Here is a 24,927-nt window from a genome sequence, read left to right as displayed (position 1 = left end):
ATCTTTTTGAGTGAAGAGAACTAGCCTATTTATACTAAAATACAAGAGGAGGGGAAAGCAGTTTGGCCGATGTGGGACTTAGTGAAAATCTCGCCTGGCCGTTTGATCTGATGGATGGCTGCGATTTGGAAGGAAGTGGCGAGGGCCACTTGGTACAAGCTGGCGGGCGCCATCTTGGCCTGGTTGGCGGACGCCAATGTGGCTTGGCTGGCGAGCATTTTGTGGGCTGCACATGTGTGGCCCAATTGGCTGCACATGTGTGGCCTTTTGTCCATTTTTGCTCCTTTTCGGTCCGTTTTCGCTCATTTCTTCAACTCGTACACTTTTTATCTGTTTATTTAAAATATGAGAAATAAGTAACTATTTATATAATAAAACTTCGGAATCGAAATAAAAACATATAAAATATAATAGTAAATTAACTAAATAAATAGCATATTTTTAGGTGTATCAAACTCCCCTAAACTTGAACCATTGCTTGTCCTCAAGCAATTTAGCTTGCATATAGAAAACATTTGAAATGCGAAGCAACTCACACACACAGACTTAGAGAAAAATAACATCACAAGTACTCATACGTGGTCAGAAATTTAAATCGGCTAAGATTAATTAGTTAGGTTCTTTATACAATCAAGAAGGGTATTTCAACGACACACAAAGTTCTCCCTCTTATACATACCGAATTTGGATCATGCCGTTGTACTAAAATCTAAATCTTCTCCTTTGTTTCATCCTTTTTCATTCTAGACTGTCACATTAAGACCCTTTATCTATGTCACACACATGGTAAGAAAATCGGTTAGCGTCTTTATTCATCTTTTTCAACTAGCACTTTAGCTTGATGATACAAATTTTTGTATTAGCAATCATATAAATATTTTTTTTCCAAGGTTTAACCGTATTACCACAGTATGACCTTATATTATTATTTTTTTCTTTAAGGTTTAACCGTATTACCACAGACCTTAAGAATTTGCTTAGATGATTCGCTTATATTCATCGACAAACTTACTTAATGTGTGACTTTATAGATGGTGTCCGACTGGATAGATAAACTACTAAAGGATTCCACAAATTTAAATCAGGAGATTTTGGCACAATGGTTATTCAAATTGATATCTATACTAGGGAGACTTCTGGGTGTTGGAAAAATACCGATTTTGTTGTAAAATTCCCTAATTTCCTTAACTTAGCCTCTCCTCTTTTCTTAACCTATATACTTTCTAAGTGAGCTATTATCCTAAGTCTTTGGAAAATTTTTTAATTTGGCTCAAGAAAAGGAAAAATTTAGAAAACCAAAGAAGATACTATAAATTCAATTTTTTTTTTATTATGCGAAAATAAAAATTCAAATAACTAAAAATTAAAAGTAAATAAAGATAGTAGAATACTCCCCTAAACTTAAATCCAACAGTGTCCTCACTGTTGCGACTCAAGAGTAGAATTGGAGCGTAAAACCTGTGGTAGATCATGGGGGAGGCTGTTGATAATTTTGGAAATTGTTGAACTGAAGCCTCAAACCGCCTAGCTCTTGTATGACATTGTCGAGCTGTTGTTGACGGTGCTCTTGATTTAATGCATTTTGGGTGCGTATCTCATGGAGGACATCATCGATAGTGCTTTGCCTTGATGAGGAGGAACTACCTGCAAAAGTGTTAGAAAAATGTGTAGTGTGTGCAGGTGGAACAATGCTTGCGCCCCCACCAGCAGCACCATTTGGAGAAATGTGCGTGGGAGCTCTACTAGTCACAGGATCATAAGAGATAGTCATAAAAAAAATCAAAAATAAAAGAAAGCAAAAATTAAACAAGAATTAAAGAAAACTCATGGGTTGCCTCCCATGCAGCGCTTTGTTTAACGTCGGTTAGCTCGACTTCTTAACCCTTTAGATTAGTATGGTGCCTCTTCCAAACTCACGTTTTTAAAATTATGCCCAACATCCTTAGGTCTCCATTTGAACATGTCAAACCATCTCATATGTGTTTTCCTTTTTCCTTTCTTTTTCTTGGAGGCAAACAGAGATGTTTTATTTTGGAAGATATTACTTTCTGGTTGGGCTTTTAGTATGTCGGGAGGTACTCGTTTAAAGGGTGTGTTATCGACATTTGATTCAGCTATGTCGAGTCTACAGCAAGAGCTTTTCTTTAAACATTTAGCTAGGTCGTCATTACCATTTTTATGAGTCGGAGGGATGAGAGTTTTTAGAATTTCAGAATTTTTGGTTTTATCTTTCTCCATCTCTTTTCCACATTCTTTGACGACGTCTAACATATAGCAACTATCTTCAATGGCCGATGCGTTCATGAATTGTGTTAAGATAAATTCAACTTTTTCTTCACCTACTTCAAAGGTGAGCTTTCCTTTTTTCACATCTATTATGGCACCGGCGGTTGCTAAGAATGGCCTTCCTAAAATTATGGGTGTATTGGAATCTTCCCTAATGTCCATGACTATAAAATCAGTTGGGATAAAGAATTGACCTATACGTACTGGCACGTTTTCTAGTATACCTAGGGGGTATTTGACAGAACGGTCAGCGAATTGTATTGACATTTTAGTTGGTCTCAATTCTCCTAACTTAAGTTTTTCATATATGGGCATAGGCATTAAGCTTATACTGGCTCCTAAATCGCATAGTGCTCTATCTATGACATGTTTTCCAATGACACATGGTATGGAAAAACTTCCTGGGTCTTTTAGCTTAGGAGACATATTATTTTGAAGTATGGAGCTACACTCGGCAGTAAGCATAACGGTTTCTTCTTCCTCGATCTTTTTCTTATTAGTTAAGATATCTTTAAGAAACTTAGCGTACGAGGGCATTTGTGTGATAGCTTCCGTAAAAGGTATTGTGATGTTTAGTTTTTGTAGAAGCTCTACAAATTTCTTAAACTGCCCTACGTTTTTGGATTGTACTAATCTTTGAGGATACGGGATGGGTGGTTTATATGGTGAGGGAGGAACGTAAGGTTTCTCTTTCTCTTTGGTTTCCTCTCCACTATCCTCCTTTTCTTTTGGTTTACTCTCCTTCTCGGTTGTCTTATCGGAATTAGGTTGCATGGCAGGATTTTTAGTTCTAGGATCAGCTGGTCCATCGTATTGTGTTCCACTTCGTGATATAACAGCATTCACATGTCCCCTAGGGTTTGGCTGAGGCTGGCCAGGAAATATGCCTGCAGGAGCAGAGGTAGATGCTTGTTGTTGAGCCACTTGTGCAATTTGTGTCTCTAACATCTTATTGTGAGTGGTCAAGACATCTAGCCTGCTTGTTAATTGCTTAATTTGCTCACTAGTGTGTATGTTTTGATTTAGGACTTCCTTGTTAGTTTGAGTTTGTACGGCTATGAAGTTCTCCATCATCAATTCAAGGTTTGACTTCATAGGAGCATTTTGAGCAGGTTTTTGGAATCCTGGTGGCGAAGGAGTAGGTGCTTGGCCAGGTGCATATAAAGCGTTGTTGCTATTGTACGAAAGGTACGGGTGATTTCTCTGGTTTTGGTTGTAAGAGTTCCCTTGAGTGTAATTCACTTGGTCGGTGGGAGCTTCGGTTAGAAGTCGACATTCAGCGATAGCATGACTTTGAGCTTCGCACAACTCACAACTTTGTATTGTTGCAGCCACGGTGGCTTTGGGTGCGTTGTCTAGACTCTCTATCTTTTGAGTTAAGGCATCTAACTTGGAGTTGATGTGGTCCATGTTGCTGATTTCGTACATTCCACCTTTCGTTTGAGGTTTCTCTACTGTTGTTCTCTCGTTTCCCCACTGATAATGGTTCTAAGCCATGCTCTCGATAAGATGATAGGCTTGGTTGTATGGTTTATCCATAAGTGCGCCACCAGCTGCGGCGTCTATTGTCATTCTTGTATTATACAAGAGACCATTGTAAAAGGTGTGGATAATTAGCCAATTTTCGAGCCCATGATGAGGACATATCCTAATCATTTCTTTGTATCTTTCCCATGCTTCGAAAAGAGATTCGTTGTCTCTTTGTCTAAATCCATTGATTTGGGCTCATAGCATAGCAGTTTTGCTAGGCGGGAAATATCTTGCTAAAAAGACTTTCTTCAACTCGTTCCATGTTGCGACTGAGTTGGATGGTAGGGACTGGAGCCAGGCTCTAGCTTTATCTCTTAACGAGAATGGGAATAAGCGAAGTCTTATAGCTTCGGGACTGACACCATTTGCCTTCACGGTATCTGCGTATTGCAAGAATATGGACAAATGTAAATTGGGGTCGTCCGTGGGGTTTCCGGAGAATTGGTTTTGTTGTACGGCCGACAACAACGAAGGTTTAAGCTCAAAGTTATTTGCTTCAATAGCGGGGGCAGCGATGCTATTGTGAGGTTCAGCTTGTGAAGGGATAGCGTATGACTTAAGTGGACGGTTTTGCGGTTCTTCAGCCATATCTGGTTCGTTAACTATATCGGGAAGAGGAATCTCTAGTTGATTTTCAAAGTTTCTACGTCTAAAAAGACGTTCGGGTTCGCTAAAATTAACCGATACCATAAAACTAAAATTCAGATGAAACATAACAAAACAAAACATCTAAAATAAAATTTTCACAATAATCGTAGTCAACACAAGTGAAAACCATATGATAATTAAAAACTATACTCCGTATTTAATACTATACATTTATTTATTTATTTATTTAATGCCCTCTTTATATAGAATTTCTGACTCCGTCACTAAAGAGGGCTAAGTTATTAAATGTACCTATGGAAAAATGTGGTTAGAAATCCGTAACAATTAGGCATGGCAACAGAACCCATACCCGCGGGTACCCGCCCGAACCCACCCCGAGTTTGACGGGGAAAAACCGATTTGACTGGGTTTGGGTTCGGGTTTGGGTTTTCCCCGATTTCAAAACATGGGGATGGGGCGGGTAACGGAGATATTGGTACCCACCCCGAACCCGTCCCCGAACCCGCCCGTTTATATAAAATTACTATATTACCCCTATTTATTTATTTATAATGTCAAAGATCATATAATTTATCTACTTGAGTTAGGATTTTTAATGAATAATGGTTCTTAGTTATTTGTTTTTTTAGCAATTTCAGTGAACAATGATGTAGAACATTCTTGGTTATGTGGTTGTTTTGACGGTATTTTGGAATATTGGTTTGTACCGGTACTATTTTATGGTTTTGATAATTTTGGTTTGATATTTTGGAATATCATTTCATTTGTATGTTTAATGCATTGAAATTTTGGTTTGTACTTTATTATTTGAAATTTTTTGTATTGTATGTATGTCAGTGTTCGGGAAAATTTTGGGTTCGGGTAAGGTTCAGCAGAGCAAGGTTCGGGGATACCCGAACCCATTTGGGTATACCCGAACCCATTTGGGACGGGGATTGGGTTCAATTTTTCATCCCCGTCGGGTAATGGGCGGGGAACGGGTATTTATCAATGATTCGGGTATGGGGAACGGGGAAGGTAAAAACCGTACCCGCGGGTACCCATTGCCATGTCTAGTAACAATGTTCCACCATGAGAGGGACAGTACAACAACAGAGGATTTGGATACGTGGAGTTGACGAGTTGAACATGGTCATATGAGTGATACGACTGCCATATTAGCAAAAACTGATGATGTTTGTTGCTAATTAAAACAATTTTTATCTTGGTACAAAACTTGATGTAACATTTATTTAAAACATTTGTTGCCAAGTGTTGGGTCCATGACCAAGTAAGAGTTTCTCATCATTGACACTATCAAGTTTATCTTTCATTCTATCCACTGAATCATAAATAAACATTAAACACATTAAAACAAATGGAAGCCTTTGTTTTTCTCAAGCCAAAATTAATTAATTAATGGAGGATACATATTTGTACTAATCTATAATCTATAATCTATAATCTATAATCTATAATATAGATAAAAGATTATGGATTGAGAAACCTAATGCAAAACCCTAATTATTTGGCCAATGAATGTTTCACACCTTGTCTCATGTCCAATTGTGTATTGCCACCATGTGCTTGTCTTGGCCCAATGATCATGTTCCACATGCAACTTTGAAACCATCTATATGTCACACATGCAAAGCTTCACATGACAAGTGTGTGGGTTGTGATGCAGAGAAGGTAACCAGAAGCTTCCACATGACTAGCTATATGTAACACATGCATTGGGCCCCAGTAAAATATATAGTATTTCTTTTTTCCCAAATTTTTTTCATTTGTAAAGATTTTTTCTCTCTCTTCTCTCCCTCTCTCTCTCGTACGCTCTTCTCTCCCTCTCACTCTCTCGTACGCTCTTCTCTCCCTCCTCTCTGCCTCATCTCATCCTTCACCATAACATCCACCACAACCCCCCACCACCACCTACAAATCAATCACTCGTCAGAGGGAGGGAGTGGCCGAGTGAGAGAAGATTTGCCGGGGAGGGAAGTTCCGGTGAGGAAGAGAGAGTTCCGGCCGTGATAGATAGTTCCGGTGGTGGTTCGCGGCGGTGTTTGGCGACGGCGATGCTTATTGCTCCTTCGTTCCTCTGGTTTGATCTTAGTTTCTATACTATATTTATTTTTATTTTTTTCGTTGCTTTTTTTTTTTGCTGGTGAAGATGTTGAAGATTGGAGGTGGTGGTGATGTGTAGTGGTTATGTTGGATGGCGATGTGTAGTGGTTATGTTGGATGGTGATGTATCTCCAAATTCATCTTCTACATTTCATTTTTCTCAATTTGTCAATTTTCATCTTTGTAATTGGTACTCTGTGTTGTATTTTTGCAGGCTCCATGGAAGGATAAGGCTCCTCCAGTCCTCCACCTTCCTCCAAGCTAGCCAAATCTGGTGGTGGCAAGCAGAAGAAGGTTCGTTTTTCTCTTCAAAGTTTTTTTTTAAATTTTTTTTTTCTGTAAAAGTTTATTTTTTGACAATTTGGTGTTCTCTTGGATTGATCGGCTGCGGTGAAACTAAGTGGAATGTCTGAAAGAGCTTATATTAGATCCTATAATTCACTTCACAATGGCATCGGAGTCAAGTTAGTTAGTTTTCCTTTTATAGATTTATTTTTTGATTTATTTAGATTTTCCTGTTTTTTAATTGATGAATTTGGTGTTTTAGGTTGAAGCTAGATGTGAGAGAATTGGCGATTCAATTCGGTTGTGTTCGGATTATACCTTATGTTCGTGACGGTCTTAAGCTGTAAGTTATTGATTTTGTGGTTTTAATAATGTCTGCTACATGTTTGATGAAATGCTATTGAAAAAAAACACTAAAATGTGTTGCTGAAAATCGCCGTGCTTTTACTCGTCCGGTGTTTATGGCTGTTGCTTTTTATTTATGTGCAAAGAAACACAAGGTACATTTGTAATAATCTCAATACAAACACATGGCATGTGGTTATATATTGTAATGACATGATTTGTGATTGTTCTTTGCTTGTGTTTCTGATTCATGAGATTATTGTGCAGAAAGGGCAACTGGGTCATGGAGATACCATTCAGCGTGATAGGACGACTGTGGTGTCTGAACTATCAAAGTGAGTTTGCATACATACATATGGGGTGCTTATGTTTATGTTTTCAATTTAACCGTTAATTTTGCATCTTGTGCTAAATTTTGTTGACATTTGACTTGTGAAGATACAAAATTGTTCAAGCTGGAGCTGGGAGGAGCCATACGGTAGTTGTTACGGATGATGGAAATTCCGTAGCATTTGGATGGAACAAACATGGACAGCTAGGTTCCGGTTCTGCAAAAACTGGTATGGTTTCCGCGGTATACATTTTAAGGGTGACTTTTGTTTGCTCAATGTGATTCATACTTATCATTGGCTTGGTATAGAATATAGATGTTATGTTAAATATGGTCGATGGAGGGAATGGTATATAATGCAATGGTTACTACATGAGCGTGTAGTAAAGTTACTACACTGACATTTATATTGTAATTTTTTCTTGAATCCCATATAATTTAAAGTGATAATTTATGAGCTGATTATCAACAAAGCCTTTCTAATTTAAACATGGTGAAAATGATATCTTCTAGCACAAGCATGTAATAAGTTCTCGTGGTTAGCTTATACAGGTCAATCTGGACTTCAGTTCTTAAGCCGACATATATGAATTGAGTTAAAACTACTTCTTCTGAAACAGACACCACACTCTCCAGACCCACAATGTTGAAAATAAATAAGTTTCAATTTTTCTATATCATTTTGATTCACATGTCATGCACTCATTGTTTTGTGTAAAGTCACCAGCTTAATCTATTCATACCATTCTTTGTTATCTGATACTCATCAAAAACCAGTTAGTCATCTTATGTAATAGTTGTCATTGTCAAGTTTCATTGTTATCATTATTAACATTTATAATGTATCATGTTCACTAACTAATCCCTATTTGTACTACTACTATGATTTTTTGCCATAGGATGGCTCCTGCAACGGTTTACAACATTATGCTGCTTTAGGAAGAGACAAGGTAAATGACCTTTGTCAATTTGCTTTCCTTGTGTCCTTTTCCAATTTTTGAGTTTCAAGTACTTAGTCCTAGGTATTAGAGATCAAGATGGGGAATGAATATCACTTCTGAATGTAACTTTGTGTCAAGACTTTGATGGTTGTTGAAAATGATTTTGGCTAATTGAAATCCCTTCCTTATTTCATATATTTCATTTCATATTCTGATTTCTTTTTGCGAATTTTATTGTTTGTTCAGGTTCACAAAATTACGGTTTGATTGTGTAAGTTTTCTAAACTTTATTTGATTGTATTTGAGTAATATTTAGCTGATGTTTGAGATTTGAGTAAGTTTTCGTTTCAGAATTTAACTCTCTCTATTACTTTCTATGGTGTTTGTCATTTATCTCCATCATATATTAGGAGGAGAAAGTTGCATTAGGAGGCTATCCTACTAAATTTGTTTGTTGAATTGCTCTCCCGGACATTTTTAACACATTCATTTTTTTGAAGGGCGAGTAACGAGAATGAAGTTGGAAAGTTGCTATTAACTATTATTGAGAAAATGTAGCAAGATTAGCAATGCCATGATGAAGGAGTGGCTTGCAATGTTTTTCCTTAGCATTCTGATTTACAAGGTCAGTCCTTCGCTTCACTCCATTTTTTTCTTAACTGAACATGAACCTTAAGTGTCTCATTCTTAGAAGGCTTTGTTGGTTCACTAGGACATAATCCCTTTAAATATGTCAAAGCTTTTTAGGTCGCTGGTATAGTTAGCCGGTCGGTTCTCGGAACTAATGATGCATTTCAGTATGCCAGAAGTCGATGCAAAAGGTTCAAAATGGAGAGCTCTGCTAGAAGCAGGACTCAAATTGTGTGTTACACCCTAATAGCAGCAGCTACAAAGTCCTTTTTATCAGGCAGGGAAGATACAATTGGAGAGTAAGTAATTTTTTGACCAATCAAATATTATGACAAACTATAATCTAGGTCCAAAATGGTTTTTCATGATATTGAAAGGCTTCTATATACCTCTTATAATAATACACCACTTGATGGGTGCTTCTATTCTGCCATTACACTAGAGTTAGATGCAAGTGTGTTGTACCCTAAATTTTGACTACGATGTTTCTCGTCTATTTTATTTTTCTGTCGTCTTTTTTTTTAATCAGTCGCGACGTTCTGACGAAATTTCGGCAGAGAGGTATTTTAAAATACCTCATTTGTTTGTTCAAGTACTTTTTTTTATTTATTTTATTATTTATTCTTTTTTTTATTTATTAATTTTCATCACTTATTTTCTATTATTATTATTATTATTATTATTATTATTATTATTATTATTATTATCAAAAATCAAAAGAAATAAAAAATAGAAAAAAGAAAACAAAGAAGATGAGGACAAACACAAAAACAGAGCAGCACGTTGTGGTTGCTGCTGCTTGCATATCATCCCCTTCTTTGAGCTCTAATCTTGCCCTCTTTCTTTATTGACCTTTCCTCTTTGCCATTCTGGTGTTTTACTGCAAAAACTGAACCACTGCATCAACACCTCATGTCACAATCTCTCTAACTCTCAATTTTGTCTTTTGATTCACCTGAAACCCTAATTTTCTAGTATAAGTAGAGGCAACATTTCAGAGCAAAGGGGAGGCGATTTTTTGGGAGGAACAGAGAAGAAAAAAAAACCAAAAAAACTCATCTTTTCATCACTTCTCCAAAAATTCGAAATCCATTCAAACACCCTCTAACCTTCACTTTTCTTCACCCAAAAGCATACAAACACTTTCAGTAGATAATAACCATCGAAAAAACGAAAGAAAACCGTCCAGAAAAGCCTACCCAAAACTGCAAAATTGCCAAGAAAAAGGGGTTAACAAACCCACTGATACAAAGCTCAAAACAAGTAGGTTTCTAAACGTTTTTTACTCATGAGTACCCAATGAAGCTTTTCCAACCTTTAATTTTGTCTAAATCGCACAAATGTAGATTTTCAAATTTTTTGGGTTTTAAAGTTTCGAACTTTTTTTTGAGATATAACCATCTATTGAAAAATCTAAGTTTATATTCATGATCTATGAAAAATTTCAAGCAAAATCATATACTCATTTGTAATTTTTGACGAAGTTTTGATGTTGTTGTTTGGCCGTGAAGCTGGATGAAGCTTCCATGGCTTCTTTGTTGTTGTTCTTCATCGTGAAGAAGGAGAAGGAGGTTGAAGACGATGACGTGGCGACACGTCATTGGCTCCCTCCGTTTTTTTAAAACGCGTCCGTTCGATCAATCCAGTGACCGAGATCTGTTGAGTGATTTTTAAATCACAGCCACATGATTTAATCAAAGGGCTCAGATCCATGACGTCCACGTGCGCCTCTGCTTTCATGCCACACTGGATTATTTTTCTGTTTATATTTTTTTTGTTTGTTTGGACGAATTGGATCTTGGGCTGGGCCTGGTGCTGCAGATTGCTATTGCTTCACCCCCAGAACCCATTCTGCACCCCAGTGGCGTTTTTGTCCATTTTTAAGTGCTTATTTAAATAAGTGCTTATTTCTTGAAAAAAACCCAAAACTCAACTTTTTTTCTTACTTGTAATAAATGCGATTTGAGCAAAATTGACGAGGATAACAAAAAGCTTCAATTGGCGCATATATGTATATATTTTTGTTTGCTTGATTTGCTCTTTGTTTTGCTTTAACCGTAAAAAACTCAATAAATAGAATGAAAAAGGATCGGTTTGTCATGTGGCTCTCCGGTTCTCTGGTTATTCGTATTCTTGGTGATTACCTCGAAATGTGGATAACCGGCGTTCTTTTAATTATTTCTTTTCAAAAAGTAATAAAAACCATAAAATGAACGCAACGCACTAAACTGAGTCTTTTTTGTGAGAAATGTTTAACTGAGTCTTATGTGTTTAAGAAATGTTTTTGAGAGTCTCATGTGTTTAAGAAATATTTTGAGTAAGTGAAAAGGAGTCTTATGTGTTTAAGAGGTTTTTTTTTCATGTGTTTAAAAAAGAGTCCCATGTGTTTAAAAAAGGTATTTTGTGTAGTTAAGAGTATATTATGTGTTTAAAAAGAGTGTTTGTGTAAAAGAGTCCTTTTTGTGAATTAAAATCAACCAACAAACACATATTTTCTACCCGAGAACTGCGTGTAGCTTTGAATTTCCCATTGCACCTGGGAATACGTAGGAGCGGGATGGTGTATCTCGTCAAGCACATTAATAAAAAAAACTTTTTGTGTCAAAAGAAATGTTAACAGTCTTTAGTGTCTTTTAACGTCTTTTCATTGATTAAATAGTATAGAACAAATAATAAAGCATCATTACACAAGCGCGAGAACTAATTTTAATCCTAGATCTAAAGAGAAGGTTCCCGTTGAGTACAACGGATGCGAGGGGTGCTAATACCTTCCCTTCGCATAACCGACTCCCGAACCCGGAATTTTGGTTGCGATGACCACCCTTTCCACTTAAAGGTTTTATCGATATTTTCCTTTTCCGCGTGGCCGCGTGGAATAAATAAAGTTCGGTGGCGACTTTACTGTTTTAGCGAGCGTTTATCGCTTCGCGCAGTTTTTGTATTAGCTAGTTGAGTAGATTAGCAGTTCATCCTTAGAATTAGCCTTAATTTTTAGGGAGGGCGCTACAGCTGGCGACTTCACTGGGGACTGGTTAATTAAGAGAGTCGAGCCCACTCTCTTTAGATTTAGGTTTTTGGGTTTTTGCGCTTGTTTGTGTTTATTGTGTATTATTTTTTACGCTTTATTCAGTCATGTGCTTTATTTGCCGTAATATTTGCATGCGTTGTACTTGTTTATTACTTGTATAAATATATCTGTTATATATATATGTGGGGTTGTGATGTTGGGTTACATGTGAATAAAGCTCTACACCCGAGCTTCGAGAGAAACTAAGTTAAGTTAGGGGTTTAGTATTGGCCTGCTTGGCGCGTGCCTCGAGAGGACCAATACGAAAACTCCGCCTAGAGTAGATTCCTTCGAAGGATGTGTTACCTTGCGAAATTTCGTAATGGGAACAAGTATCTTTCTAGGGATCCGTGACTCTAGGGACCTTTTAAAGTAGAACCTAAACGTGTTAGAAGGCCTCTACTAGTACATAATGAGTGGTACGCAATGTTGACTTTCTTGGCGTTTGTCTTGTAAAGTCAACGCGTAAACCTCACCTAAAGGAGACCTTATTTGGAAATATTATTGTCTTGCGAGTTTTTGCAATGTTAATATTTTCAAATAAGGGTTTACGATCTTAGGAACCTTGAGAAACTCTAGAACCACATGTGAGATGGGATGGGACATATACAAACACATGATTTACTATCTCTACCCTAAACATCACTTCCACATACCATGATATTCAAAAACTGATTTTCTTGCATATTCATTGTTGCTTATAGGAAGGAAAAGACATTGATTTGAGAAAATGGCACCTGACAAAAGATTACCTATTGGTTTCAAGGTTAAGATTCCAAATGTAGAGGAACTTCAAAAGTTGAGTGGCCGTATGTCTACACTTGCCGAAGGAAACTTTCGATACCACTATGGGCGCTTATTGGATCTTCTTCAAGTAAGGGTTAATGAGAATGCCCTTACTACTTTGGCCCAGTTTTATGATCCACCCCTCCGGTGCTTCACTTTCCAAGATTTCCAGTTAGCTCCGACTCTTGAGGAGTTCGCCAAGATTTTGGGATTTGATCTAAAGGAAAGTAAGCCATACTTAAACTTAGAAGAAGAACCAACCATGGATGATCTTGCTAAGGCCCTAGATCTTGGAGTTGAAGAGGTTACATCTTGGTTGGTGAAAACCAAGGATAATGGCATGGTGATTCCAAGAAAGGTGTTGGAAGCTAAGGCCTCAGACCTATTAGCCAAGAAGGAGTGGGGGTCATTTAATGCGATCTTAGCATTATTGGTGTATGGGTTGGTGCTATTTCCAAAGGTGAATGACTCTATTGATATGCCCGCCATGGGGGTATTCTTGGTAGGAAGTCCTGTGCATGCTCTATTGGCCGACTTCCACCTCTCTCTTTGTTCTAGGCATGAAAAGAGGAGAGGGGGTACTATCGTTTGTTGCACACCTCTGATGCAGCTATGGCTATACTCCCATTTGCCTAAAAAGGAATTCTTCGTGGAAAATCAAGATCAGTTTTCGTGGCCTAACAGAATGGTCGCACTCACTGAAAAGGACATTGCTTGGTATTCACGAGAATATGATGGCACTAAGATTATTCTCCGATGTGGTGGCTTTCCTAATGTACCCCTCATAGGACCAAGAGGTTGCATTAACTACAATCCTGTTTTGTCCCTCCGACAATTAGGATATTCGATGGATGATAAGCCCGAGGACAGTCATGTGGAGGAGTTTATTCTCAAAGAAGGGGAAAGGGATGCTGCTTTGGTGAATAGAATTAAGAAGGCTTGGGGGCAAGTGTATGAGAAAGGGAAAGAGAAAAAGAATTGCATTGCAAAGCCCCCGTATACTCAGTGGGTAAAAGAAAGGGTTGCCATGTTCAGATTGAGGTATCCTGTGGTAGCACGTGAGGAGCTTTCCTCACCACCACCGGTTATTACTATCACGATGGAGGAAGCAACAGAGCTGAAGAATAAGGTTGTTGAGTTGGAAGGAAAAAATGAGGAATTGGAAAACAAGTATTTGCAAGTAGCGGGTGAGTTGGCAAGAATGAAGAGGGAGCAAGAGAAAAAGGAAGAAAATCTTCTAAAAAGGAAAAAGAGGTTGAAGGAGTCCGAAGAAAAAATAGAAAAGATGGAGGGTGGTTTACTTAGCGCGGCGGATAATCTCCGAGCATATAAGGATAAGATTAAGGAGCTAGAGCATTCTTATGGAGAGGTGGATAAGTTTTGGAATCAGGCCGTCAAAGAGAAGAAAGAGTGGAGAACGGCACATGAGGAACAAGTAGCGAAGACTTTGAAGGTTGAGGAACAATGGCGTGCGGAGATTCACCGAGTAAGGGAATTTGAGAATCTCTACCTTCTAGAAAAGACAAAGCTTGAACATCTCCAAAATAATGTTCAAAACCTTTTGTCTGGGCATGTAGAGGCACATGTGAGTCGTATCACCTCATTGAAGGAAGAGATTGATAACTTGAAGTTGGAGCTTGATTATCGTGGAAGGGTACGAAAGCATGTGTGGGCGGATGCAACCGAGCTTTCAAAGAGTAATGCCAAGTTGAGCAAAGATTTTGTGGAGTTAACCGCTTTCTCAAAGGCGGCACTTGACGACATTCCGGATAAGTTGGAGGATGCTGAAGTGGATATGATGTGGCATAGGCCTCCCAAGGGGATCCAAGCACTTATTGAGTATTGTAGGTTTCTCCTGAACACCTACAAGAAAGCTAGGGAGACCGCAAGGCAACAAACGGCCATTTGAGTGTACTATGAGACTTTGATGTTCAATGTATTTGAATTAATGAATTTGTTTTGTAAGCTTGAACCAAGAGGAATGAAATGAGGTCTTTGGTGTTTTACATTTATTCTCAAATCTATGTCATAAAAGGCCTATAAGCAAAAATGATAATAAAAATGTTTTTTTTTGTGCATCGCATTCCCACATTCATGCATTACCTTTTTTTTCAATAATAATAAAACGAAAAAACACACTCATACCTTCTCAACAATTGGAAGGCCGAGGAGATTTCTGAAGTTTCTTTTAAGTAATATGCCTGTTCTTCTTAAGAAAATGAAAATACATTTGCTCTGCCCAAGGCAAATGAATATCTTTTAAAGGGCCCCTCTTGTTTCAAAAGTTTATCATGAATAAAAGTGCATTTTATGTTGAATAAGAACTTTTTGTTTTTCGCTCCATGTTTTTCAAAATGGCAACTCTTTTCTAAAAAAAAAAAGAAGACTTTTACAGTTTAAGTTTTTGTTCAGTTCGCATTATTTCCTAAAAATGAAAACATCCTCATGCAGATCCATAGAAATACCCGTTGAAACCTACCCCGCTAGTTTCCCTTTTGACTTCGAACATCCGGTAAACCAAGCCGAAGGAGTTGACGAGGATGATTGTGAACTTCCTGAAGGACTAGCTCGCCTGTTGAAACAAGAAGAAAAGGCCATTCAGCCGCATCAAGAGCAAGTTGAGACAATCAACTTGGGGAGCGAGTCAGATGTAAAAGAGGTCAAAGTAGGGGCATCATTGCAAGAAGATGTAAAGAAGGATTTGGTCAGTTTGTTGCAAGAATACGTCGATGTGTTTGCTTGGTCTTATCAAGATATGCCAGGATTGGATACCGACATAGTTGTGCACAAGCTCCCACTCAAGCCTGAATGTGCACCTGTAAAACAGAAGATGAGGAGAACAAGACCTGATATGGCTCTCAAGATCAGAGAAGAAGTGAAGAAGCAATTTGATGCAGGATTTCTAGCTGTGGCCAAGTACCCGCAATGGGTTGCCAACATTGTACCTGTCCCAAAGAAAGATGGCAAGGTACGAATGTGTGTGGATTACCGAGACTTGAACCGAGCAAGTCCAAAGGATGACTTCCCGTTGCCCCACATAGATGTGTTGGTGGATAATACCGCTCAGTCCTCAGTGTTTTCTTTCATGGATGGTTTCTCCGGATATAATCAGATCAAGATGAATCCTGAAGATATGGAAAAAACTACTTTCATTACTCCGTGGGGGACTTTCTGCTACAAAGTCATGCCTTTTGGTTTGAAGAATGCTGGAGCAACATATCAAAGAGCGATGGTGACCCTCTTTCATGATATGATTCCCAAGGAGATAGAGGTGTACGTGGATGATATGATTGCCAAGTCTCAAGGAGAAGAAGAGCACCTGGTCCACCTGCGTAAGTTGTTCGCACGTTTAAGGAAGTTCAGATTGCGACTAAATCCTAACAAGTGTACATTCGGGGTCAGATCAGGAAAACTGTTAGGGTTCATAGTCAGCCAAAGAGGAATTGAGGTAGACCCAGATAAGGTTAAGGCTATACAAGAAATGCCTGCGCCCAAATCTGAAAAGGAGGTGCGTGGTTTCTTGGGAAGACTGAATTATATCGCCCGCTTCATCTCGCATCTCACATCTACCTGTGAACCAATTTTCAAGCTATTAAGGAAGGATCAAGCTGTTGAATGGAATGACGACTGTCAAAAGGCATTTGATAAGATCAAAGAATATCTCCAAGAGCCGCCCGTTCTGATTCCACCTGTGCCCGGTAGGCCGCTCTTAATGTACATGACTGTGCTTGAAGATTCAATGGGTTGTGTGTTGGGTCAACAAGATGAAACCGGTAAAAAGGAGCATGCCATCTATTTCCTAAGCAAGAAATTCACAGATTGTGAATCAAGGTACACTGCCCTTGAGAAGACCTGTTGCGCGCTAGCATGGGCTGCCCGACGTCTAAGGCAGTACATGCTAACTCACACTACGCATTTGATTTCCAAGATGGATCCTATCAAGTACATCTTTGAAAAACCTGCCGTTACCGGAAAGATTGCGCGCTGGCAGATGTTGCTGTCTGAGTACGATATCCAGTATGTCGCTCAAAAGGCAATCAAAGGAAGCGTGTTGGCGGAGTATCTTGCTCACCAACCTCTAGAAGAGCATCAGCCGGTTCCATCCGATTTTCCTGATGAAGATGTCATGATCTTAGAGAAAGTTATAGGAGATGAAGAAGGGCCCGAACCAGGCGCTCGTTGGAAACTAGTCTTCGATGGAGCTTCCAATGCCATGGGGCACGGAGTCGGGGCAGTTTTGATATCACCAAGAGGTGGGTATAGACCTCTTGCAGCCAGATTGTGTTTTGAGTGTACAAACAACATAGCAGAATATGAAGCCTGCATCATGGGTCTCGAGGCAGCCATCGATCTAAGGATCAAAATCTTAGAAGTATATGGAGACTCAGCGTTAGTCATCTGTCAAGTAAAAGGAGAATGGGAAGCACGGCACCCAAAGATAATCCCATATTGCACTCAAGTCAAGAAGCTAGCAGAGTACTTTGATGAGATCACTTTCCATCACATTCCAAGGGAAGAGAATCAGGTGGCCGACGCTTTAGCTACATTATCTTCAATGTACAAAGTAAGGTTCCACAACGAAGCGCCTCTCATAGTATTGGAACGTAAGGATGAACCAGCTGTATGCGCGGTGGTTTCAAAGGAATGTGATGACAAACCATGGTTCCATGATATCAAGCGATATTTGGAAAAGCAAGAGTATCCCGAAGGTGCGTCAATCAGTGACAGAAAGACATTGAGAAGGTTGGCCACACATTTCTTCTTAGATGGGGAAGTACTCTACAAAAGAAACTATGACATGGTGTTGCTTAGATGTGTAGACCGACAAGAAGCGGATCATCTTCTGGCAGAAATCCATGCAGGAACTTTCGGGACTCACGCCAATGGGCATGCAATGGCAAGGAAGATCTTGAGGGCAGGGTATTATTGGCTGACCATGGAAGCAGACTGCTACCGTTATGTCAAAACATGTCATAAGTGCCAAATATATGCCGACAAGGTGCATGTGCCACCAAACCCGTTGAATGTATTAACGGCACCTTGGCCGTTCTCTATGTGGGGCATTGATGTAATTGGAATGATTGAGCCGAAAGCTTCTAACGGACACAGGTTCATCTTGGTCGCTATTGATTACTTCACCAAATGGGTTGAAGCAGCTTCATATGCGAATGTGACACAACAAGTAGTAGCCCGATTCATCAAGAAAGAAATAATTTGTCGATACGGGATTCCTAACAAAATTATCACAGATAATGGGTCAAACCTAAACAACAAGTTAGTGAAAGAATTATGCGATGGTTTCAAGATTGAGCACCATAACTCTTCGCCGTATCGACCACAGATGAACGGCGCCGTGGAAGCAGCCAACAAGAATATCAAGAGGATTATTCAGAAGATGGTCAAGACGTATAAAGATTGGCATGAGATGCTCCCGTATGCATTGCATGGATATAGGACGACTATCCGTACCTCAACCGGGGCAACCCCTTTTTCTCTGGTATATGGCATGGAGGCAGTACTTCCCGTAGAGGTGGAAATCCCTTCATTGAGAGTGTTGATGGAGACCAAACTAGAAGAGGCGGAGTGGGCCCAAACAAGGTTTGACCAGTTGAACCTCATAGAGGAAAAGCGCTTAACGGCACTCTGCCATGGTCAGCTGTATCAACAACGACGCAAGAAGGCCTTTGACAAGAAAGTGCGCCCCCGTGAGTTTCGAGAAGGCGAGCTAGTATTGAAGAAGATCTTGCCCATCCACAAAGATTCCCGAGGCAAATGGACCCCTAACTATGAGGGACCATACGTGGTGAAGAAAGCATTTTCAGGAGGAGCCTTAATCCTCGCCACTATGGATGAAGAAGAATTTCCACTCCCAGTGAATGCTGACGCGGTCAAGAAGTATTATGCCTAAGAAAAAAAAGAGAAATAAAAAATAAAGGCTCGCTAGATTGAAAACCCGAAAGGGCAATCTAGGCAATAGAGAGCGTCCCGGTAGACTGAAAACCTGAAAGGGCAGTCTAGGTAAAAATTAGGGACACCAAAAAAGGAAATGTAATCCCGGTGGATTGAAAACCCGAAAGGGCGATCCAGGCAAAAGTTAGGGATATGTAAAAAAAAAAAAGAGGAAAATAGAAGGCAAAAGACCCGAGGCGTCAGCATTGTAGTAGAAGGCTCAAGTGGAAGTGATCGGTCTAATTGTCAGCTTCGAGGTTAAAGTTTGTGTATGTTGGAAGTCACGAGGGGAACGGTGGATGAGGTGTTGTTGACCTTTTGTTTTTGTTGCCATTCCCAAAATTAGTAATCTCCTCTTATAGGAATTGCTTTCCTATGTATTGACACCCCTTCGAGGGTCAATATTTCAGCTTTCCTATTTATTGACACCCCTTCGAGGGTCAATATTTCATCAATAAAATCCCTTTTGTCTATTTGTTTTATGTCTTGTTTCTCATAAAATGCATTCTTTTCTTCTTGATAGTGCATAAAAAATATGAGGGCTCATAAAAGGATATAGTTAAGACTTTTCCGAGAAAAAACGGCATTTGTTTATAAGAAAAGATGATCCTCGGTTTTTAACCTTGCACCCGCAGTGCAAACTCGTAGCAAGCAAAGAGATCGTGTTCCTTGAAAGAAAAAATAAGTATTGTGTGAGAGGAGATAATAGGGGCATTACCTGTGGAGAGACGAGAAGGATGACGTGCATTAATGTTTTAATTCATACACCTCAAAAGAAATCATGCATTTGGCTTAAAAAGTTTTTCTGCATAAATAAGCATGCTCGCATATAGAATTCATGGTATGTGGAAACCCGATGGCTTAGAAGTTGTTTAACCCTCTCCCCCAGTTAGCTTGAGGTAACGAGATGATATTTCTCGAATGTGTGTCTGCCTGCCTCGTAGGACGTCGATAGTGGTCTACCCAGATGGCTAGTGTGTATGTATGAGTGCATATCGAGTCCTATGTGAAGTGAATGTTATTTCGAGTCCTATGTGAAGTGAATGTTATTTCGAGTCCTATGTGAAGTGAATGTTATTTCGAGTCCTATGTGAAGTGAATGTTATTTCGAGTCCTATGTGAAGTGAATGTTATTTCGAGTCCTATGTGAAGTGAATGTTATTGAGCCCTATGTATAATTATGGATCGAGTCTTATGTGAAACGAATGTTTTTGAGTCCTGTGTGGAGTAAGTGAGTCTTATCTGTATGAGTGGAAATTGAGTCTTATGTGAAGTAAAACTTGAGTCTTATGTGAATTGAGCCCTATCTATATGAACGTAATAGAGTCTTACCTGTGTGGATGTTGAGTTTGTGATGAGTCTTACTTGTGTAAATTGAGTCCTACCTTGTGGATGTTGAGGTTTTTAATGAGTCTTACCTGTGTGGATGTAATTCGAGTCTTACCTTGAGTTGTTGATGAGTTTTATCTGTATACATGAAGTTGAGTCTTACTGGTGGAGATGTTAAGGGTGGTATTATCTGAGTCTTGCTGGGTTGTTGGGGTCTTACCCGTGCGAGTATAGAGTTTCAAATGAGTCTCATCTGGGTCATAGTGCAAACAGAGTATCATGTAATTGAAGTCATCGTAGAGGTCCGTTCTTGCTGTCTGGTCAAAATTCGAGTCCTTAAGTATTTAATCGTCTTCCACCATGAGTATGCAAAGATGTAGTCAATGCACTCTTGGGTGAAAGTCAATTAAATAGGGGCAGCTGTTGTACCCTAAATTTTGACTACGATGTTTCTCGTCTATTTTATTTTTCTGTCGTCTTTTTTTTTAATCAGTCGCGACGTTCTGACGAAATTTCGGCAGAGAGGTATTTTAAAATACCTCATTTGTTTGTTCAAGTACTTTTTTTTATTTATTTTATTATTTATTCTTTTTTTTATTTATTAATTTTCATCACTTATTTTCTATTATTATTATTATTATTATTATTATTATTATTATCAAAAATCAAAAGAAATAAAAAATAGAAAAAAGAAAACAAAGAAGATGAGGACAAACACAAAAACAGAGCAGCACGTTGTGGTTGCTGCTGCTTGCATATCATCCCCTTCTTTGAGCTCTAATCTTGCCCTCTTTCTTTATTGACCTTTCCTCTTTGCCATTCTGGTGTTTTACTGCAAAAACTGAACCACTGCATCAACACCTCATGTCACAATCTCTCTAACTCTCAATTTTGTCTTTTGATTCACCTGAAACCCTAATTTTCTAGTATAAGTAGAGGCAACATTTCAGAGCAAAGGGGAGGCGATTTTTTGGGAGGAACAGAGAAGAAAAAAAAACCAAAAAAACTCATCTTTTCATCACTTCTCCAAAAATTCGAAATCCATTCAAACACCCTCTAACCTTCACTTTTCTTCACCCAAAAGCATACAAACACTTTCAGTAGATAATAACCATCGAAAAAACGAAAGAAAACCGTCCAGAAAAGCCTACCCAAAACTGCAAAATTGCCAAGAAAAAGGGGTTAACAAACCCACTGATACAAAGCTCAAAACAAGTAGGTTTCTAAACGTTTTTTACTCATGAGTACCCAATGAAGCTTTTCCAACCTTTAATTTTGTCTAAATCGCACAAATGTAGATTTTCAAATTTTTTGGGTTTTAAAGTTTCGAACTTTTTTTTGAGATATAACCATCTATTGAAAAATCTAAGTTTATATTCATGATCTATGAAAAATTTCAAGCAAAATCATATACTCATTTGTAATTTTTGACGAAGTTTTGATGTTGTTGTTTGGCCGTGAAGCTGGATGAAGCTTCCATGGCTTCTTTGTTGTTGTTCTTCATCGTGAAGAAGGAGAAGGAGGTTGAAGACGATGACGTGGCGACACGTCATTGGCTCCCTCCGTTTTTTTAAAACGCGTCCGTTCGATCAATCCAGTGACCGAGATCTGTTGAGTGATTTTTAAATCACAGCCACATGATTTAATCAAAGGGCTCAGATCCATGACGTCCACGTGCGCCTCTGCTTTCATGCCACACTGGATTATTTTTCTGTTTATATTTTTTTTGTTTGTTTGGACGAATTGGATCTTGGGCTGGGCCTGGTGCTGCAGATTGCTATTGCTTCACCCCCAGAACCCATTCTGCACCCCAGTGGCGTTTTTGTCCATTTTTAAGTGCTTATTTAAATAAGTGCTTATTTCTTGAAAAAAACCCAAAACTCAACTTTTTTTCTTACTTGTAATAAATGCGATTTGAGCAAAATTGACGAGGATAACAAAAAGCTTCAATTGGCGCATATATGTATATATTTTTGTTTGCTTGATTTGCTCTTTGTTTTGCTTTAACCGTAAAAAACTCAATAAATAGAATGAAAAAGGATCGGTTTGTCATGTGGCTCTCCGGTTCTCTGGTTATTCGTATTCTTGGTGATTACCTCGAAATGTGGATAACCGGCGTTCTTTTAATTATTTCTTTTCAAAAAGTAATAAAAACCATAAAATGAACGCAACGCACTAAACTGAGTCTTTTTTGTGAGAAATGTTTAACTGAGTCTTATGTGTTTAAGAAATGTTTTTGAGAGTCTCATGTGTTTAAGAAATATTTTGAGTAAGTGAAAAGGAGTCTTATGTGTTTAAGAGGTTTTTTTTTCATGTGTTTAAAAAAGAGTCCCATGTGTTTAAAAAAGGTATTTTGTGTAGTTAAGAGTATATTATGTGTTTAAAAAGAGTGTTTGTGTAAAAGAGTCCTTTTTGTGAATTAAAATCAACCAACAAACACATATTTTCTACCCGAGAACTGCGTGTAGCTTTGAATTTCCCATTGCACCTGGGAATACGTAGGAGCGGGATGGTGTATCTCGTCAAGCACATTAATAAAAAAAAACTTTTTGTGTCAAAAGAAATGTTAACAGTCTTTAGTGTCTTTTAACGTCTTTTCATTGATTAAATAGTATAGAACAAATAATAAAGCATCATTACAAAGTGATGGTATACTCTGTTCATATCTGAAAAAATTGTTTGGATCTATCGCCGTCTTTACCTCTACAAGCCTATCAAAGTTTCCTTTGAAATACTTTTTACCCCAAATACTGGCTTCTTCATAACCAACATTCCTATCTACATTGACACCTAAATCAACATCTCTATAGTTCAAATATGAACTTCTTGGCGACTCTGACACATAAGGTGTCATGTAATCATAGAGGTTTCGAATCCGATCTAATCTCACTCATTTTCCCACCATAAGGATTAAATGTAAGTGTAACCTTAAGATGAGTACTTTTTTGCAATTTTGTAATTTTGAAAATATTGACATGATTTTGGAACTGCTTTCTTATGCAATTTAGAATTTTTAACAGCATGAGGGAATTTTAAAACACCTGAGATATTAGAAATTTATTAGACATAAGTTGTTTAACTTTAAAGATTGTTGGAAGTAGCATTGCATTTTGATTTAATTGACATGATTTTGGTCTAAAGCTTCAATCTTTCTACTTTGTTGCAAGCTTGTGTATCTCATCTTAGCTCCATAGCATATTTCTGATTCCACTTGGTAACTGAACAATGGCAGTGCTTCTTTTTTTTTTTTTTTACGTTTAAATGGTTCAATTCAAGCAAACTTCATTCTTGCTGATATTTATTGTGTATGTTCTAATGATGTTGGAAAATTGCAGCAATGTAAATAGAATCAAAGTTTGGATAAAATTAAATTGTGTATGATATGTTTGGTGGTGTAGTGTGCACGAGGTTGCAACAATAATAAGAATCGGAGGTGGAAATTGAAAGTTGGACCAATGAGTAGTTAAGGTTGATATGTTTTGTTTCCTTTCATTACTATGTTTTGCCTCCTCATTGCTCTTCCTTTTGTTCCTATAATGACAGTCGAATGGCAGGTTCCAATTGGATGTCTCCTTATTTTTTATAAGAAATCAGGTAGTTTAGTCTTATATTTCTTAACTCATTGTTGTTCTTCTGAACAAAAGTTATTTTTTATATTTAGATGATTCATCTTGATTGTTCCATTTCTTTTTCTTTTCTTCATTTTTTACTCCTTATTAATTTGCAGGAGTATTCCTTATCTTTGGCGACGATCGAATGCTTGCGGTGGCTCATGGTCGCGGTGTATATTGTGATGGTAAAGATTATTACACTTTTTGATTCAACCTTTTCCTTCTATATAATTTTTACCTTCTCATTTGCCTCTTCAATTCATTTCTTGCTGCAAAATTATGATTACTAGATATCTTGTGTTGATTGTGACCAGAAGCCTCACGTCGGCTATATGTTGATTGTGACCAGATGAAGGTGTAGCTTACGGTGATGGTTTATGCGGTGCATATGTTGCCTTCAATGGTGAGTGACTTTTTGCGCATGATTCTTCTTGGTCTCATTCTTTTTGACATATAGGGTTTTTATTGTCCCAAGACACTGTAGATTTCAGATTACAAATTTTTGTTCATCTTCAAATCTTGATCTTGACGTTTCTGCAAGCGAAGTTGCTGATGGTGAAGAGGGTTCTCCAGAAGAACATGATGACTTTTGTATGGAGAGTTTTATTTCCTAAGTTATAGTGTTTTCCAAAGTATCTTGAAAAACTATAATTCATTTTTTTATCCTATGCTTCATGTTTGTATTGATTTTGCTTGATTTTCTCTCGTATTGTTACTTGCAGGGATGAAACTTAAACTCATTCAGTCATCCAAATTCATTATAGAAGAAGGCCATATATTTTCAAGGAGGGACGTTTAAGTCAAACCAGTTCTCTAAGCTAGCATTTGAAAATAAATTATCAGTTGAAGAGAATTCTATTATCTGACTAATTTGTAATTTGGAGATAGTATGTATCAGAAAATCGATTACTTATTTGTACATTTCGTTTTGATTATGTAATTGGATATCTTATAATACATAAATTGGGTCCAGAATATAGCTACACTTTTTTTAATATAACATGCTATAATGAATTGCTTCTAATAGCTTCTAACATCAGATTTGCAGGAAAGATAAACGAACCTATAGGCATATTAAAACAAACATTATTGGTCACTATGAGCATGATATCTTTTATTAGTACT

General features: G+C 38.0%; 2 protein-coding genes and 1 pseudogene across 51 annotated transcripts; 2 read left to right on the top strand and 1 right to left on the bottom strand.

Annotated features, from left to right (window-relative positions):
* Positions 1-1,468: 1,468 nt before the first annotated feature.
* Positions 1,469-3,696, bottom strand: LOC123922389. Its single transcript, XM_045975110.1, has 3 exons — positions 3,024-3,696; positions 2,046-2,897; positions 1,469-1,644 (listed from the first exon to the last, which is right to left on the bottom strand). Exons 1-3 carry the CDS (start codon positions 3,694-3,696, stop codon positions 1,469-1,471), a joined length of 1,701 nt encoding a protein of 566 aa, XP_045831066.1.
* Positions 3,697-3,913: 217 nt separating this feature from the next.
* Positions 3,914-4,012, top strand: LOC123882515 (annotated as a pseudogene).
* A 2,168-nt stretch (positions 4,013-6,180) lies between these two features.
* LOC123920125 lies at positions 6,181-24,797 on the top strand. Of its 50 annotated transcripts, none has more exons than XR_006813522.1 (15): positions 6,190-6,648; positions 6,743-6,992; positions 7,076-7,156; positions 7,426-7,493; positions 7,597-7,718; positions 8,389-8,439; positions 8,677-8,701; positions 8,931-9,055; positions 9,178-9,359; positions 23,590-23,659; positions 23,746-23,785; positions 23,919-23,987; positions 24,152-24,205; positions 24,287-24,393; positions 24,525-24,797. XR_006813522.1 is itself a non-coding variant. In XM_045972275.1 (7 exons), exons 1-5 carry the CDS (start codon positions 9,005-9,007, stop codon positions 24,153-24,155), a joined length of 405 nt encoding a protein of 134 aa, XP_045828231.1. In that variant the 5' UTR covers positions 8,768-9,004; the 3' UTR covers positions 24,156-24,205; positions 24,287-24,393; positions 24,525-24,797. The 50 variants fall into 50 exon arrangements, 2 of the variants coding, with proteins under 2 accessions (XP_045828231.1, XP_045828232.1); XR_006813540.1 differs by having other exon boundaries at positions 6,191-6,648; positions 6,743-6,822; positions 6,930-6,992; positions 8,677-9,055; positions 9,229-9,359; XR_006813495.1 differs by lacking the exon at positions 23,590-23,659 and having other exon boundaries at positions 6,528-6,648; positions 6,743-6,822; positions 6,930-6,992; ... (1 more) ...; positions 23,735-23,785; positions 24,120-24,205.
* Positions 24,798-24,927: the final 130 nt, after the last annotated feature.

Source organism: Trifolium pratense, linkage group LG4 (assembly GCF_020283565.1).
Source record: "Trifolium pratense cultivar HEN17-A07 linkage group LG4, ARS_RC_1.1, whole genome shotgun sequence".
Classification (NCBI taxonomy): Eukaryota; Viridiplantae; Streptophyta; class Magnoliopsida; order Fabales; family Fabaceae; genus Trifolium; species Trifolium pratense.
The sequence above is the reverse complement of the archived record's forward strand: the minus strand, read 5'-3'. Positions and strand labels throughout refer to the sequence as shown.